Here is a 19,121-nt window from a genome sequence, read left to right on the forward strand (position 1 = left end):
TGATTGGCGACAGGGTGAAAAAAAACAGTATAGGTACGTCAGGGAGTGCACGGTACAGCCTCAGGTGAATGCAGGTGGTGACCCTGCTCCCTTCTCGCTAGCCCCAGGGTCCTTCATTGTATTGTGGCCCCTGTGTGTTGCAGCACCTGCAGAAGGTTTCCCTGGTAAAACCCAGTTTGTTACTACGTGACAAAATTGCATTTGCCATTTATAGTGGTGGCTCCATACATGTGGATCTGATATATTACATGTCATAACAAGGTTAAAAATGGAAATATTTTATAAATGTTGTTCAAGGACCAACTCCTGTCGGTCACTGTGTGGCCAGGCCTTAGATCTAGGACCATGTGAAACCTACCTACTTATAGTGCTGCAGTTATGTGCCAAGTGCCAGCGTGTCATTACCTGGTTGTGAAAAACATATCTTTAATTTATAATCTGCATTTCAAGTCATAAAATAAGCGAGAAATCAAATCACAAAATCAATAAGACATCTTATACTACTTTATGTTGAAAATGTCTTTATTACAAATCTATACAGGATACAAATATATTTTCTTCCCAACACAAATGGGGATCCAGGTACACTAGTACTAAATAATCTGTACTGTAACTTTATTACAGTATTTTCCGTTTTATAAGACGTACCGGATTATAAGACGCACCTCAAATTTAGAGAAAAAAAAAATGAAAAAAAATATGGGGTCCATCTTATAATCCGGTGGCGTCTTACCGGAGGGGGGGCAGCAGCGGTGGTGGAGCGGGGGTCGGAGGAGGAAGGGGCGGTACTGGAGTAGGGTGATGATGCTGTTGGCGCCGCGGGTGTCCCAGAGGACGGCGGCACTGAGAGGCTTTGCTGCGCTGTGTGCGGTGAGGCAGGGGCCGCCATCCTGAATGTCAGGGTTGCGAGGGCTTCAAAGAAATGATGTGACAGGAGTCAGTGCGTGCGCAGATTGAGCTATCGCCTCAATCACAAGCCTAGCTCTCATGTGCACACGCATCACCTCCGGGCACCATTTTCCTTAAGTCCGCTGCTGCGCGATCAATGGGCCAGAGGTGGCGCGTACGCAGATGAAATCTTGAGCCGAGAGCTCTATTTGTCCACAAGTGGACTACAGGCGCCATTATTTGAAGCCCACACTGCCAACATTTAGGATGGCAGCCCCTGCCTCCCCGCCTGCAGCATCGCCCCTGCCTCCTGTGACCCCTCTCCACCCCCCCCCCAGTAAGCTATATTCGGCTTATAAGACGCACCCCTCATTTTCCTCAAAGTTTTGAGAGGAAAAGTGCGTCTTAGAATCCGAAAAATACGATAATTTCAACCTTTAAACAAATTTTCATGACTTTACGTAAACTGTATAAGAATTACGTAAAATTTTGCGCAAATTGAAATTATTGACATATTTTCAAAAGTAGTAAAATGAACATACGAGGATTATTTAGCTTATCTGGGCATTGAGGAGAAGGTGCCAAAAAGGGACAGCGTTCCCAGGTCTGACATCACCAATTTCTGCAACTCTCCGCTGCTGCCGCACCACAAGGATTCCCATCTTTTTCTGCCCCATGTATGTACCCTGTGGATTATAGTGGTTATCTAATTCACAGTATGTTGCTATGTAACATAAATGCAGTGGGAATTCCACTGTGTATTTCTTTGTGGAAAATGTGCCGCTTTCCAAGGGCCGGTGTGACTCCGTAAGGTCTAGGTCCTGCTCCGTCCCCGTGTATTCTGAGGCCTGCTGCCACATAGCGAGGTGAACTACACGTGTTAGGGACCATCATGATGGGGTACACCTGTCACGGTGGGATATCTTTTACGCTTTTCCACATTTTTCTGGACCTTCACATCTTCAAGGCAATTTAAAGTGTGTCTGCTAAACTGATCCATGGATAACTAACACTATGTTCTATCCGGAAAGTCATTATTTGGTCTACTTGTTTTTACAAAGACTTAACAGTGCAAATTTACATCAGTGGTTTATAACCAGCAGCTGGGTAACTACAACTCCCAGCATGCTGCGACGTCTTACAACAGCTGGAGAACAACACTTCTGCAGATGGCCGATTTCCATCAAGTCAAATTCCAGGCTTATTGATATAGGAGAACTAAGCAATACTAACAACCACCGATGAGACCGACGCTTTTGACATTGACGTCAGATAAACCCGCAATACCACTGCCGTAGTGCTCATCCTGCATCTTCTGTCTTTATAGTTCAGTCTTCGCATTGTCCAAGCCTTAGAGAAAACTTTTCAAGTCATTGATAATGGAGACATGCCCAGGCCAAAGTGAAGGACAAGTAATCCATCCTGATAATAAACGATACAAAACATGGACACAGATTATAATAGGATATATAATATACTAGCTGTAGTACCCGGGCGTTGCCCGGGATAATAACTGTCTCTCTGTCTGTCTCTGTATCAGTCTCTCTCTATCTGTGTCTGTATGTCTCTCTGTCTGTCTCTTTCCTTGTCCCTGTCTCTGTCTCTTTCCCTGTCTGTCTCTGCCTGTCTCTCTGCCTCTGTCTCTTTGACTGTCTGTCTCTTTCTCTCGCTCTCTATCCGTCTCCCCACCGACATCTTATTACCTCGGACATCGGCTTCTTATACTAACAACTTATTTTGTTCCTATAGCAACCAATTAAAGCTCCTATTAATAACTTAATAGCTCGCCGCTCCATTGACTTTAATGGAGGCAGGTTTTTAGGAGAGTAACTGTAAAGCGCGGGGTTACATTTTCCCGTCAAAACATAGTCTATGACGTTCCCTGAGTCATATGGGGCATCTGTGCAAAATTTCATGATTGTAAATGCGACGGTGCGGATTCTTTTAGTGGACACACACACACATACATATATACACACATACATACAAACACACACACACATCTTTATATATTAGATATGGAGTCTGGTAATTAGATACCCAGCACAAAGCAAGCACAGAAGCGAGGAAGCGTGCAAGGAAATTTGCTGCAATATTTCCCATTACACATGGATACTCAAGACTGTCAATAGTGTTACATTATACACTTCCATTCTGTGTATCATCATGTGCCTATGAGCCAGTATTACATTACCATAAAGCTATGAACTTGTTAACCAGCTAGCTTTCCCTACCCGGTCCCTGGGCACCTGTGTTAATTGCTCACTGGCCGCCAGGCTGTCTGCCAGCTGGCATCACGTCTCCCCAGCCAGTTGTGGATTTCTGCGCAGAAACACCCTGCTTGGATTGAAAGCCTCAGTGCACAGGACACCACAATGTGCAATATTCTGCCTGCAGCCATGCGTTACTCCCTACTTTTATCTGCCCCCCCCCCCCCCTCCCCCCTTATAGTAACATCGGATTGCAACATCACATTACTAACAGGTCTATTTGTAGTCTATGAAGACACACAGGTATTGTAGGAACTGTATACATAAGCCAGTAGGATGTCATAGTTTGGATATTCTTTAAAGGGAACCTGCCAGAAGAATTTAACCTCCCAAACTATTTATATGCCCATGTAACTCTTTCAGAGACAAATCCAGCAATACCTTCACAAGGCCAATCTGTTCCTCCATTACTGAAAAATCAATGTTTGAAATGACATGCAAATGAGGCTGAAGAACTCTGGTAGGTCTGAAGCCTCCGTCACTCCAGCTCTATTCCCTGCCCTGTGCTGCCTCCTCCTGCATAAATGATGACTAGAGTTGAGCAGGCCCATTGAAGTTCGGGTTTGACGCGTTCAACCGGACTTTAAATAAATTTCAGTCCCGGAATAAGGAGGACACTGGGAGAGTTATCTGGCTTATAAAACAATTTAACAATTTTTATTACTCACAAAATTATTATTTGTTTAAAAATAATCAAAGATACATATGAACATTAAAACCAAGGTGCTACAAGATGTTACAAGTAAGCATTGACAACCCAAAAGTGAGCAGATATCTCAATATATAGCAATAGGGAACCCAAAAGGGATTGGAGTAAAATTACATAGGATATTGAACAATAAATTATATTCTAAATGCCACAAAAATTGGGCTAATATCTGGGGGACAAAATGATGTAACATGCCATATCAAAATCCAAAATTATTAATGCAGTGTCCCCCAAAGTCAAAAGGTCTTACCCATGGGAAAGTATCCCACACCGAGTGTCGCTCACTGCATATACAGTCATATGAAAAAGTTTGGGCACCCCTATTAATGTTAACCTTTTTTCTTTATAACAATTTTGGTTTTTGCAACAGCTATTTCACTTTCATATATCTAATAACTGATGGACTGAGTAATATTTCTGGATTGAAATGAGGTTTATTGTACTAACAGAAAATGTAGTTCATGGATCCTGGATGAAGGTATATTTGACCATTCCGGTTTACAAAACAATTCCAGTTCAGTTAAGTTTGATGGTCACTGAGCATGGACAGCCCGCTTCAAATCATCCCACAGATGTTCAATGATATTCAGGTCTGGGGACTGGGATGGCCATTCCAGAACATTGTAATTGTTCCTCTGCATGAATGCCTGAGTAGATTTGGAGCGGTGTTTTGGATCATTGTCTTGCTGAAATATCCGTCCCCTGCGTAACTTCAACTTCGTCACTGATTCTTGCACATTATTGTCAAGAATCTGCTGATACTGAGTTGAATCCATGCGATCCTCAACTTTAACAAGATTCCCGGTGCCGGCATTGGCCACACAGCCCCAAAGCATGATGGAACCTCCACCAAATTTTACTGTGGGTAGCAAGTGCTTTTCTTGGAATGCCGTGTTTTTTTGCCTCCATGCATAACGCCTTTTTGTATGACCAAACAACTCAATCTTTCTTTCATCAGTCCACAGGACCTTCTTCCAAAATGTAACTGGCTTGTCCAAATGTACTTTTGCATACCTCAGGCGACTGTGTTTGTGGCGTGCTTGCAGAAACGGCTTCTTTCGCATCACTCTCCCATACAGCTTCTCCTTGAGCAAAGTGCGCTGTATTGTTGACCGATGCACATTGACACCATCTGCAGCAAGATGAAGCTGCAGGTCTTTGGAGGTGGTCTGTGGATTGTCCTTGACTGTTCTCACCATTCTTCTTCTCTGCCTTTCTGATATTTTTCTTGGCCTGCCACTTCTGGGCTTAACAAGAACTGTACCTGTGTTCTTCCATTTCCTTACTATGTTCCTCACAGTGGAAACTGACAGTTTAATTCTCTGAGACAACTTTTTGTATCCTTCCCCTGAACAACTATGTTGAGTAATCTTTGTTTTCAGATCATTTGAGAGTTGTTTTGAGGAGCCCATGATGCCACTCTTCATAGGAGATTCAAATAGGAGAACAACTTGCAAGTGGCCACCTTAAATACCTTTTCTCATGATTGGATACACCTGCCTATGAAGTTCAAAGCTCAATGAGGTTACAAAACCAATTTAGTGCTTTAGTAAGTCAGTAAAAAGTAGTTAGGAGTGTTCAAAACAAGAAATTGATAAGTGTGCCCATACTTATGCACCTGTCAAATTTAGTTTAAATGCGGATTGCACATTTTCTGTTACAATAAACCTCATTTCAAACCAGAAATATTACTCAGTCCATCATTTGTTAGATATATGAAACTGAAATAGCGGTTGCAAAAACCCAAATTGTTATAAAGAAAAAAGGTAAACATTAATAGGGGTGCCCAAACTTTTTCATATGACTGTACTTAACTCCGATGCGCATTTCGCGATGTTCTATTGCTGCTTCATCAGAAATACCTGGACTTGACCTGAACCCCAATAGAAATCACTGACAAGGCAGTTCGGCTATCCGCCCCACATAGAGCCAGCCACAAACACAGAATTTATTGGGAGGGCAGGGTTTTTTTTGTTTTCATTGTGCCTACTACATCCAAAAATGTTGGTTTTAAAACCATTGAGAACCAATCAGAGACTGCATGCGACTCGCTCTGGGTCGAGCACAGCGTGTACCCGAGAACAGTATTGCTCGCTCAAGTGTGTGTGTGTTATTTTTAAAAGTCCGTGTTCGGTACAAACTCTGAACTTAAGGCCTAAGACACACGGAATGAAAATCGGAGCAAGTGGAATGCGATAAAACATGGCATTCCACTCGGACCAATATTACTCTATGTGCCAGTACCCATGAGCGATTATTTTCTCAGCCCTAATCGGACCGAGAAAACAATCGCAGCATGCTGCTGGTGCAAGGCGATCCTGGTTTCTCTCGCACCCATTCAAGTTAATGGGGCGAGAGAAAAATCGCAGTGCACTCGCAGTACACCGGTGTACCGCAAGTGCACGGCGAGAATGGCAATAGCTGGCTACGGAGGAGAGAGGGAGATAAATCCCTCCCTCCCCCCTCAGCGCCAGCCCACCTCCGCAGCTGAGGTCCGAACACATGATCGGACCTCAGTCGCAGGGACACTCGCATGACACTCGGCTCCCACTGTGCTGCCAGCGTGAGTATAGTGTCATGTGAGGAGCGCAGTAGATCCCCGTGTGGCCCCGGCCTTAAAGTTTGAGTTTGCTCATCTCTACTATTCCTGACGTCACACAGCATAGAGGCTGCCAGTCAGGCAGGAGAAGGTGGCCAGGGGGCAAGAAATAGAGCTGGAGTGACAGAGGCTTCAGATCTACAAAATCATTTGTATATAAACTTAAGAGATAATTTTTCAGTAATGGAGGAGCAGACTGGCCTTGTGAAGAAATTGCTGGACTTGACTTTGAAAGAGAGATGAGAGTAGTGATGACGTGATTTACTAACCGGGCAATCATGAACCGCAGCGCCGATATCAGTATAGATGACATGCTGCAAACAGTAACGTCACATGTGGAGTACAACAACGTTTGATGACTCCACACATATATTATCTAGCTAGAAAAGTGAAAAGTATGGCTGGTGCTATCTACCCACAACACGCTATGCCTTACAATGGCCATGTAGGTGCGGGTATATAATGAGAATGCTTCTTTCCTCAGTATTTGGAGTGTGAAGTGAGACTGCAGTGTAGTCCTCTGGACGGCCGGAGCCCTGCCTGGACTGTGAGTTCTTTCCATACAAAGGTCACCTTTCTGGTGGAGCTGCCAGATTGTTATATTAACACATTATTACAGCCACAGAAACAATATCACTATAGCTACAAAGTTTCCACTGAGCGCATCTTAGAATATATTTCTTTTACCCTATTGGAAAAATATAAAAGAAGGGAATTTTGTTTACTTACCGTAAATTCCTTTTCTTCTAGCTCCTATTGGGAGACCCAGACAATTGGGTGTATAGCTTCTGCCTCTGGAGGCCACACAAAGTAATTACACTTTAAAAAGTGTAACCCCTCCCCTCTGCTATACACCCTCCCGTGCATCACGGGCCCCTCAGTTTTGGTGCCAAAGCAGGAAGGAGGAAACTTATAAATTGGTCTAAGGTAAATTCAATCCGAAGGATGTTCGGAGAACTGAAACCATGAACCAAAAGAACAATTGAGTATGAACAACATGTGTACACAAAAGAACAACAGCCCGAAGGGAACAGGGGCGGGTGCTGGGTCTCCCAATAGGAGCTAGAAGAAAAGGAATTTACGGTAAGTAAACAAAATTCCCTTCTTCTTTGTCGCTCCATTGGGAGACCCAGACAATTGGGATGTCCAAAAGCAATCCCTGGGTGGGTAACAGAATACCTAGATAAAAAGAGCCGGAGACCGGCCCCCTCCTACAGGTGGGCAATTGCCGCCTGAAGGACTCGCCTACCTAGGCTAGCCTCTGCCGAAGCATAGGCATGCACCTGATAGTGTTTTGTGAAGGTGTGCAGACTCGACCAGGTAGCCGCCTGACACACCTGCTGAGCCGTAGCCTGGTGCCGCAAAGCCCAGGACGCGCCTACGGCCCTGGTAGAATGGGCTTTTAGCCCTGAAGGAATCTGAAGCCCCGATGAACGGTAGGCTTCAAGAATCGGTTCCTTGATCCACCTAGCCAAGGTTGACTTGGAAGCCTGAGACCCCTTATGCTGGCCAGCGACAAGGACAAAGAGCGCATCCGAACGGCGCAGGGGCGCCGTGGGAGAAATGTTGATTCTGAGTGCTCTCACGAGGTCTAACAAGTGCAAATCCTCTTCACATTGGTGAACTGGATGAGGGCAAAAAGAAGGCAAGGAGATATCCTGATTGAGATGAAAAGGGGATACCACCTTGGGGAGAAATTCCGGGACCGGACGCAGGACCACCTTATCCTGGTGAAACACCAGGAAGGGGACTTTGCATGACAGCGCTGCTAGCTCAGACACTCTCCTAAGTGAAGTGACTGCAACTAGGAAGGCCACTTTCTGTGAAAGGCGAGATAGAGAGATCTCCCGCATCGGCTCGAAAGGTGGTTTCTGGAGAGCCGTCAGCACCTTGTTAAGATCCCAGGGTTCTAGCGGACGCTTGTAAGGTGGGACTATGTGGCAAACTCCCTGCAGGAACGTGCGGACCTGCGGAAGCCTGGCTAGACGCTTTTGAAAAAACACGGAAAGCGCCGACACTTGTCCCTTGAGAGAGCCGAGAGACGAACCCTTGTCCAATCCTGATTGAAGAAAGGAAAGAAAAGTGGGCAATGCAAAAGGCCAGGGAGCAACACCCCGATCGGAGCACCAGGATAAGAAGATCTTCCCAAGTCCTGTGGTAGATCTTGGCGGACGTTGGTTTCCTGGCCTGTCTCATGGTGGCAATGACATCTTGAGATAACCCTGATGACGCTAGGAGCCAAGACTCAATGGCCACACAGTGAGGTTGAGGGCCGCAGAATTCAGATGGAAAAATGGCCCTTGAGATAACAAGTCTGGTCGGTCTGGGAGTGCCCACGGTTGACCCACCGTGAGGTGCCACAGATCCGGGTACCACGATCTCCTCGGCCAGTCTGGAGCGACGAGGATGGCGCGGCTGCAGTCGGACCTGATCTTGCGTAACACTCTGGGCAGTAGTGCCAGAGGGGGAAACACATAAGGTAGTCGAAACTGCGACCAGTCCTGAACTAACGCATCTGCCGCCAGTGCCCTGTGATCCTGAGACCGTGCCATGAAAGCCGGGACTTTGTTGTTGTGCCGAGACGCCATTAGATCGACGTCCGGCGTTCCCCAGCGGCAACAGATCTCTTGAAACACGTCCGGGTGAAGAGACCATTCCCCTGCGTCCATGCCCTGGCGACTGAGAAAGTCTGCTTCCCAGTTTTCTACGCCCGGGATGTGAACTGCGGAGATGGTGGAGGCTGTGGCTTCCGCCCACAGCAGAATCCGCCGAACTTCTTGGAAGGCTTGACGACTGCGTGTGCCGCCCTGGTGGTTGATGTATGCGACCGCCGTGGCGTTGTCTGATTGTATTCGGATCTGTCTGCCCTCCAGCCACCGCTGGAACGCCTTTAGGGCTAGATACACTGCCCTTATCTCCAGAACATTGATCTGCAGGGAGGACTCTGTCGGAGTCTAGGTTCCCTGAGCCCTGTGGTGGAGGAAGACCGCTCCCCACCCTGACAGGCTCGCGTCCGTCGTGACCACAGCCCAGGATGGGGGCAGGAAGGATTTTCCCTTCGACAAGGAAGTGGGAAGAAGCCACCACTGAAGGGAGGTTTTGGCTGCTCTTGACAGGGAAACGTTCCTGTCTAGGGACGTCGACCTCTTGTCCCATTTGCGGAGAATGTCCCACTGAAGTGGACGCAGATGAAACTGCGCAAAGGGAACTGCTTCCATTGCTGCCACCATCTTCCCTAGGAAGTGCATAACGCGTCTCAAGGAGTGTGACTGACCCCGAAGAAGAGATTGGACCCCTGTCTGTAGTGAACGCTGTTTGTCCAGCGGAAGCTTCACTATCGCTGACAGAGTATGAAACTCCATCCCGAGGTAAGTCAGGGATTGGGTCGGTGTCAATTTTGACTTTGGGAAATTGATGATCCACCCGAACCTCTGGAGAGTCTCCAGAGCAATGGTCAGGCTGTGCTGGCAAGCCACCCAGGAGGGTGCCTTGACTAGGAGATCGTCTAAGTAAGGGATCACCGAGTGGCCCTGAGAGTGTAGGACCGCCACCACTGTTGCCATGATCTTGGTGAAGACCCGTGGGGCTGTCGCCAGGCCGAAAGGCAGTGCCACGAACTGAAGGTGTTCGTCCCCAATGGCGAAACGCAAGAAGCGTTGATGTTCGGGTGCGATCGGCACATGGAGATAAGCATCCTTGATGTCTATTGACGCTAGGAAGTCTCCTTGTGACATTGAGGCGAAAACTGAGCGGAGAGATTCCATCCGAAACCTTCTGGTGCTGACATGCTTGTTGAGCAGTTTGGGGTCTAGAACGGGACGGAAAGATCCATCCTTTTTTGGCACCACGAACAAGTTGGAGTAGAAGCCGTGACCATGTTCCTGAGGGGGAACGGGAATCACCACTCCTTCTGTTTTCAGAGCATTCACCGCCTGAAAAAGTGCAGCGGCTCGCTCTGGGGGCGGAGATGTTGTGAAGAAACGAGTCGGAGGACGAGAGCTGAACTCTATCCTGTAACCGTGAGACAGAATGTCTCTCACCCATCGGTCTTGGACATGTGGCCACCAGGCGTCGCAAAAGCGGGAGAGCCTGCCACCGACCGAGGATGCGGTTTGGGGAGGCCGAGAGTCATGAAGAGGCCGCCTTGGTGGCGGTGCCTCCGGCGGTCTTTTTAGGCCGTGACTTAGACCGCCATGCAGAAGAGTTCCTCTGGCCCTTCTCCGACCTGTTTGACGTGGAGGAATGTGACTTGGCCGAGGGCCGAAAGGACTGAAACCTCGGTTGAAACTTTCGCTGTTGAGGTTTGTTTTGTTTAGACTGGGGTAAGGACGAGTCCTTTCCCTTGGATTGTTTAATAATTTCGTCCAATTGCTCGCCAAACAAACGGTCGCCAGAAAATGGCAAACCGGTTAAGAATTTCTTGGAAGCCGAGTCTGCCTTCCATTCACGTAGCCACATGGCTCTGCGGACTGCCACCGAGTTGGCGGATGCTACCGCTGTACGGCTCACCGAGTCCAGGACGGCGTTCATGGCGTAGGACGAAAAAGCCGACGCCTGAGAAGTCAAAGACACAACCTGCGGAGTAGCGGTGCGTGTGACCGCAGTAATCTCAGACAGACAAGCTGAGATAGCTTGGAGCGCCCATACTGCCGCGAATGCCGGAGCAAAAGATGCTCCTATGGCTTCATAGATGGATTTCATCATGAGCTCTATTTGCCTGTCAGTGGCATCCTTGAGCGATGAGCCATCTGCCACTGAAACTACAGATCTGGCCGCCAGCCTAGAGACTGGTGGATCCACTTTTGGACACTGAGCCCAACCCTTCACTACGTCAGGGGGGAAGGGATAACGTGTGTCATTAAGGCGCTTAGAAAAGCGCTTGTCCGGGTATGCTCTGTGCTTCTGGACAGCATCCCTGAAATTAAGAGTGATCGAAAAAGGCACTCCTTGTACGTTTGGGAAACCGAAACTGGTGTTTCTCCTGCTGTGAAGCCGCCTCCTCTACAGTTGGAGTTGGAGGAGAAAGTTCTAGCACCTGGTTGATGGACGCTATAAGGTCATTTACTATGGCGTCCCCTTCAGGTGTATCCAGATTGAGAGCACCGTCAGGGTCTGAGCCCTGAGCTGCGCCTTCCGCTTCATCCTCCAGAGAGTCCTCATGCTGAGACCCTGAGCAGCGTGATGAAGTGGAAGAAGGTCCCCAGCGAGCCCGCTTAGCCGGTCTGGGGCTGCGGTCCGAGTCGGAGTCCTCACCGTGAGACGTATGTGTCACCTCAGGAGCAGATTGCTGCGCCAACTGAGGGGGACCTGGGGACGAGGAATGCACAGTGCCCTGCATCTGTGTTGTTGGTCTGGACTGCAAGGCTTCTAGTATCTTAGCAGACCATTTGTCCATAGACTGAGCCATGGACTGTGAAAGCGACTTAGAAAGTTTGTCAGCCAAAACTGCAAACTCTGTCCCTGTCACCTGGACAGTGGGAACCGGTGTCTCTACCTGAGCCGGGGGTCCCACCAGTGCCTGAGGCTCCGGCTGAGTGAGTGTCACAGGGGCCGAGCATTGCACACAATGAGGGTAGGTGGAACCTGCAGGTAGCATAGCCGCACAAGAGGTACAGGTTGCAAAATAAGCCTGTGCCTTGGTACCCTTGCTCTTTGCGGACGACATGCTGTTGTCCTCCAGGAGATAAGTAAGGGATCACCGTGATCACTGAGGGATATATAACCCTAAGTTAACAGTACAGCCGAACCAGCAAATGTATACACAAAAAATATATATATATACAGTTCGGCACTCTGGGGGGTCCAACACCGGCAGACCGGTGTGGCTTACCGACCGCTCTGTGTGGCCACCAGATTCCCTGCCTCGGGTCTCCCTTAGCTGCAGCCAGAAGTTCTCCACCGCAGAATGTGCTGAAAAAATGGCTGACGGCGTTCTCAGAGGAGGAGGGAGGCGTGGGCGTAGCCACAAAAGTGCGGGAATCTGGTGCCCCAGCGTGATTAGTGAGGGGGGCGGAGGACAGCTAAGTGTGCTCCAGCCCTCACTGTCGGCGTCATACCAACCGTCCCGCCCTTTTCCCTGACTGGCAGGCCTGGGGGCGGGAGTATACTGTACTAGGCCGCAAAAGCCGGGGACTAAAGTTAAAACCGCGGCCGGCCGGCAGTGCACGGTCGGCGCGGTAGTCCCGGACCCATACCCACGCCGCAGTCGCTGCAGCGTCTGGGCTCAAGGTGCTTTATGCGCCGTCCCAAAGGGGACACAGAGTACCTGTGGATGCAGGGCCATGTCCCTGACGATACTCAGTCTCCTGTCCGGCAGATTCCCCCAGGGGCTGCGGAGGGAGCCCGGTCCCAGTGTCTGGATGACCGGATAGGATCCCACTTCCCCAGAGCCCCTAAGGGATGGGGAAGGAAAGCGGCATGTGGCTCCAGCCTGTGTACCCGCAATGGGTACCTCAACCTTAACAACACCGCCGACCTGAGTGGGGTGAGAAGGGAGCATGCCGGGGGACCCCTTATAGGGGCCCTCTTTTCTTCCATCCGATAAAGTCAGCAGCTGCTGCTGACTAAAACGTGGAGCTTGCGTGAATGTGTGCCTCCTTCAACACAAAGCAAAAAACTGAGGGGCCCGTGATGCACGGGAGGGTGTATAGCAGAGGGGAGGGGTTACACTTTTTAAAGTGTAATTACTTTGTGCGGCCTCCAGAGGCAGAAGCTATACACCCAATTGTCTGGGTCTCCCAATGGAGCGACAAAGAAATAGAAATAATCACTTGTGCTGACCTCGGGGCTCTACTGCTGGCCACAATTTACATATCTAAACTTGCGTATCTGAGCGTTACAAGGTCACCGCAGTTATATCCTATCGCAGTCATGGTGAACCTTTTACAGGCCGAGTGCCCAAACTGTAGTTCTAAACCCATTTTTTTTTCCGAAGTGCCAACCAATCCTATTATGTAAATAATTGATTTTAACCTTACCTTTGCAGTCTTCTCTTCTCTCCAGCAGGGGGCATCACGCTCATGCATGCTTACCACACATGGAAGCTGAGCCCCTGCCCTTTCCAGACACAGCAGTTGGATTGATCTTTCTGGAAATAAAGTGCAGCATATTAGACAGAGATTTTAGAATGGAATGCAATCAGAGGTCACCCTGTAATCCACATCTACATTTCAAAGTCTGAACATCTTGAAATCCCATAAAGACGTACGAGTTGCTCCCCTCCCCTTTCATTGTGTAGTTATGTCCCCTTCCTGGCCACTTCCTGGTAAACATGTCCCCCATCCTGATATATATTTCCTACATTCTGGTATATTTGTCCACATCATGGCCCCATCCTGGTAAATGTACCCCATCCTGGTAAATGTACCCCATCATTGTAAATGTATCCGATCCTGGCATGTTCCCCCATGCTGTTAAATGACCCCATCCTGGTAAATGTACCTCATCCAGGCATGTTCCCTTATCCTGGTAAATGTACCCCATCCTGATAAATGTCACCCTTCCTGATAAATGTTCCCCATCCTGGCATTTTTCCTCATCCTGGCATGTTCATGTACCCCCATCCTGGCATGTTTCCCCCCATTCTGGTAAATGTATCCCCCTTACTGGTAAATGTATCCCCCATACTGGTAAATGTACCCCTTCCTGGCATGTTTCCCCCCATCCTGGTAAATTTACCCCCCATACTGGTAAATGTACCCCTTCCTGGCATGTTTCCCTTCCTGCTAAATGTACCCCATCCTGGCATGATTTCCCCCATCCGTGCAGTCATGTTTCCACACATGCTTACAGTCATGTTTACCCCCATCCTTGCAGCCATGTTTCCCCCATCTTTGCAGCCATGTTTCCCCCATCTTTGCAGCCATGTATCCCCCATCTTTGCAGCCATGTTTCCCCCATCTTTGCACGTTTCTCTCCATCTTTGCAGCCATGTTTTCCCCGTGCTCTCCATGTTTTCCCCGTGCTCAGTTTGCCCCGTGCTCTGTTTGTATATGCCCCATGCTCCCATGTTCCCCCCCGTGCTAGCGCTGTCCCCCGTGCTCCCCATGTTTCCCCCGTGCTCCCCATGTTTCCCCGTGCTGGCTCTGTCCCCGTGCGCTCCATGTTTCCGCCGTGCTGGCTCTGTCCCCGTGCGCTCCATGTTTCCCCTGTGCTGGCTCTGTCCCCCGTGCGCTCCATGTTTCCCCTGTGCTGGCTCTGTCCCCCGTGCGCTCCATGTTTCCCCCGTGCTGGCTCTGTCCCCGTGCGCCCCATGTTTCCCCCGTGCGCGCCATGTTTCCCCCGTGTGCGCCATGTTTCCCCCGTGCTGGCTCTGTCCCCGTGCGCTCCATGTTTCCCCCGTGCTGGCTCTGTCCCTGTGCGCTCCATGTTTCCCCCGTGCTGGCTCTGTCCCCGTGCGCTCCATGTTTCCCCCGTGCTCCCCATGTGTCCCCCGTGCGCTGCATGTTTCCCCCGTGCTCCCCATGTGTCCTCCGTGCGCTGCATGTTTCTCCCGTGCTCCCATGTTTCCCCCGTGCGCTCCATGTTTCCCCCGTGCTGGCTCTGTCCCCGTGCGCTGCATGTTTCCCCCGTGCGCTGCATGTTTCCCCCGTGCGCTGCATGTTTCCCCCGTGCGCTGCATGTTTCCCCCGTGCGCTGCATGTTTCCCCTGTGCGCTGCATGTTTCCCCAGTGCTCTCCATGTTTCCCCAGTGCTCTCCATGTTTCCCCCGTGCGCTGCATGTTTCCCCCGTGCGCTCCATGTTTCCCCCGTGCGCTCCATGTTTCCCCCGTGCGCTCCATGTTTCCCCCGTGCTCTCCATGTTTCCCCCGTGCGCTCCATGTTTCCCCCGTGCGCTCCATGTTTCCCCCGTGCTGGCTCTGTGCCCGTGCGCTCCATGTGTCCCCCGTGCGCTCCATGTGTCCCCCGTGCGCTCCATGTTTCCCCCGTGCGCTCCATGTTTCCCCCGTGCGCTCCATGTTTCCCCCGTGCTGGCTCTGTCCCCGTGCGCTCCATGTGTCCCCCGTGCGCTCCATGTTTCCCCCGTGCGCTCCATGTTTCCCCCGTGCGCTCCATGTTTCCCCCGTGCGCTGCAGGTTTCCCCCGTGCTGGCTCTGTCCCCGTGCGCTCCATGTGTCCCCCGTGCGCTCCATGTGTCCCCCGTGCGCTCCATGTGTCCCCCGTGCGCTCCATGTGTCCCCCGTGCGCTGCATGTTTTCCCTGTGCGCTCCATGTGTCCCCCGTGCTCCCCATGTGTCCCCCGTGCGCTGCATGTTTCCCCCGTGCAGGCTCTGTCCCCCCCACATCTTGGCACAGCTGCACAGAGGCTAAAAATAAAAAAAAAAAAAAACTCACCTTCTGGCCCCCACTCCTCCACTGCTGCGTCCTCAGTCACTTCAGTTCCCGCGCGGCCACAAGACACCGGCGCCGCCTACTGACGCTCCTCCGTCTCCTAGGCAACAGGCCTGCAGCCCAGGAGAGGAGTCGTGTCAGAGCGAGGAGAAATGTCTCCTCTGCTAAACACCAGTTTGAGCTGCCGGCGCGACCACACCAGCAGATCAAACTGGCGCAGTGTGGCGACAGCGCGCGTGCCAGCACAAACGGCTCTGCGTGCCCTGTCTGGCACGCGTGCCATAGGTTCGCCATCACTGTCCTATAGCAATACAGAAAATGAGTCTGAATCAGGAATCTTGCAGTCAGTCCTGAAGTCGCTGTCCACATTCGGCCTATGATACAAGGACGTCTGAACAGTGCCCAAGAAGGGAGAGTCCTCGGGGACATTTATATGGACGTGCAGCCAAAAGTACCAAACTAGTCCTGCAAAGTGTGTAATCACCCGATGCAATAAATGGTAGTTATCCCATACAAATCTAGGTTACAGAGTTGGCAAATGGCCCCCTACAACGTGTACACTCAAAGACAGTAATGGAGACCAGTGCTTTATTGCGAAGATGCAAGTCTAAAGGGCGCTTTACACGCTGCGACATCGCTAGCGTTCGCACACGCCCCCCGTCGTTTGTGCGTCACAGGCAAATTGCTGCCCGTGGCGAACAATATCGGAGGTACGCGTCACACGTACTTATCTTCCTAATGACGTCGCTGTGGCCGGCAAACAGCCTCTTTCCTAAGGGGGTGGTTCGTGCGTCATCACAGCGACGTCACACAGTATGCCACCAATAGAAGCGGAGGGGCGGAGAGCAGCTGCATGAATGTCACTCCAACTTCGCTGCCGGAGGACGCAGGAACGTTGTTCTTAGTCATTCCTGGGGGGGTCACACGTAGCGATGTGTGCTGCCTCAGGAATGACGAACAACCTGCGTCCCAACGAGCAACGATATTTGGGAAATGAACGACGTGTCAACGATCAACGATTTGGTGAGTATTTTTGATCGTTAGCGGTCGCTCGTGTCACACGCAACGACGTCGCTAACTAGGCCAGATGTGCGTCATGAATTCCGTGACCCCAACGACATCTTGTTAGCGATCTCGTTGCGTGAAAAGCGGCCTTTAATCTCAGTACTATGGAGTCATTCCGGTTTGGTCTTAGTTCCTGTGCACAAGTTGCAGATTTGTTGCATTTTTTTCCTGCACAGTTTTGGCACAAAACTTGAAGGGTTTCCTGATATCCGTAAAGTGTATGAGAATCCGTAGGTCTTGTGCACATATTTCTTATTCTTTGCTTGCAGATTTTCCGCAGAAGTAAATCTGCAGCATGTCAATTCTTTCAGCGCTTTTGCTGCAAATTTCCCTCATAGTAATGAGTGGGGAACAATCTGCACCAAAAACGAGGCAAAACCAAGCCTATTTCCAGCAGCGTTTTTCCTGCCAAGAGATGCAGAAATTTCTGCACCAAATACTTAGCATGTGCACAGACTCTAAGGCCCTGTGCGCACTTGCCAGTTTTTGCCGCGGATTTCCTGCGGTTTCGCTGCATGTTATGTTCATAACATCTCTGCAGTGAATCACCAGCAAAACCTATGGGGGAAAAAAATCCTGTGCGCACTAGGCGGATTTTGACAGCTGCATGTTTTGCTGCGGGATTCCTGCAGCAAAAACAATTGCATGTCAATTCTTTTCCGCACGTCGCTGCGGGATTTCACTCCATTGACTGCAATGTAATCGTGAAATCCCACAGAGAATAACGCAGGCAGCAAATTCTGTGCGGTTCACTGCGTTTTCCTGCGTTATTCCCTCCGGTATTTCGCGGTTTACCTCCGGTAATGTACATAGCTTGGCTGCGGTTTGCAGGGAAGAGGAAGCGGAGCAGAGAGTAAACACACACACACACATCACACACACTCACACACAGACATCACAGACATAGAACACAGACACATATAATACACATAGAAAGCAAACGGAAATATAGAAAACAAAACACGTGGGCTCCGCCGTATTTTTACCGTCAAGCCGAGGTAAGCACACAGCGGCGGTCTGGTATTCTCAGGCTGGAGAGGGCGAGGGGCAGGGTTAATGTCCCCCGCCTCCCTCCCACCTCCCGCAGCCTAGAATATCAGCCGCAGCTGCCCCGGGACTGTCGCATGCATTATGCGACAGTACCGGCGTGTCCCCAGCTCTTCTAGATGCCGTGATGCAGTGGCGATCCAGGTAATAAGGAGTTAATGGCGGCGGATCATCGTCACTAAGTCCAGGCTTGATCATAGCAGCGTCTATGTGACAGCTGACATGATCAACCCGTAAGTAAAGTGAAAAAACACACACACCGAAAAATCCTTTATTTTAAATAAAACACAAAAAAAGCCTCGTTCACCCGTTTATTAACCCCCCCCGACACACAGCTCCGGCGTAATCCACAGCTCCGGCGTAATCCACAGGTCTTGCGCTGCTTACATCCAGCCGCGACTGACACACAGCACTGAATGCAGCGTCGCAGCGAGACAGCAGAGGTAACCACAGGGCATTTCCCACGGCCGGTAATGTGACCTCACTGCCGACCGTGAGAAATGCAGCGATCTGTCCTCTATCTATCCCTCTATCTCTTATTCTATGTGTTTATTTATTTATCTATCTCTTATCTATCAGAAGGAAATTATTTTTTTTTTTTTTTCAATGTGCTTTATTGCATTGAATGCAATAAAACACATGTACCAAACCGCATGTGGCAAAACTGCGAACAATACCGTGGGAAAACCGCGGCAAACCGCATGCGGTTTTCGGGTACGGTTTGCCGCGGTTTTTTATCTTTCAGTGCCTGCGGAATTTTCTTGAGAAAATTCCATTTTCCAGTGCGCACAGGGCCTTAGGGTATGTGCACACAGTGTATTTTTATTGCATTTTTTAGAGCAGTTGTTAAAAAACTGAATGGAAATCCTTATGACAGCAAAGTCTATGAGAATCCCGGAGTTTTGTGCACATGTTGCTTTTTTTTTTTCTTTGCAGATTTGGTGCAGAAATAAATTTTCAGCATGTCAATTCTTAAAGAAGTTGTCCAGTTACCAAAACTGATTTTTTTTTTTTCTGATAAATCTTGCTAATATGTGCCCCTCAACACATCTATTATGTTTTTTCAGCAAAATTACCTTTCATTGTGCACTAGCAGCACACGGTCATTGCTGGCTCCAGCTCTGATGGGGTTAATCTCTCCTCTGACTTCCTGTGTTCAGTTCCTACAAGTCCCAGAATTCTTTGTGGCTTTAGGGCGGTGTCTGGCTTATCT

General features: G+C 49.6%; 1 protein-coding gene across 1 annotated transcript in view; it reads right to left on the reverse strand.

Moving 5' to 3' along the window:
* Window positions 1–1,222: 1,222 nt before the first annotated feature.
* PCGF6 (polycomb group ring finger 6) overlaps window positions 1,223–19,121 on the reverse strand; it is an 81,495-nt gene continuing 63,596 nt past the window's right edge. Inside the window, exon 10 of the mRNA XM_075352319.1 lies at window positions 1,223–2,310. Coding sequence (XP_075208434.1) covers window positions 2,254–2,310 — 57 coding nt within the window. The 3' untranslated portion in view covers window positions 1,223–2,253. The remainder of the gene's footprint in view (window positions 2,311–19,121) is intronic.

Source organism: Anomaloglossus baeobatrachus, chromosome 5 (assembly GCF_048569485.1).
Source record: "Anomaloglossus baeobatrachus isolate aAnoBae1 chromosome 5, aAnoBae1.hap1, whole genome shotgun sequence".
Taxonomy (NCBI): Eukaryota; Metazoa; Chordata; class Amphibia; order Anura; family Aromobatidae; genus Anomaloglossus; species Anomaloglossus baeobatrachus.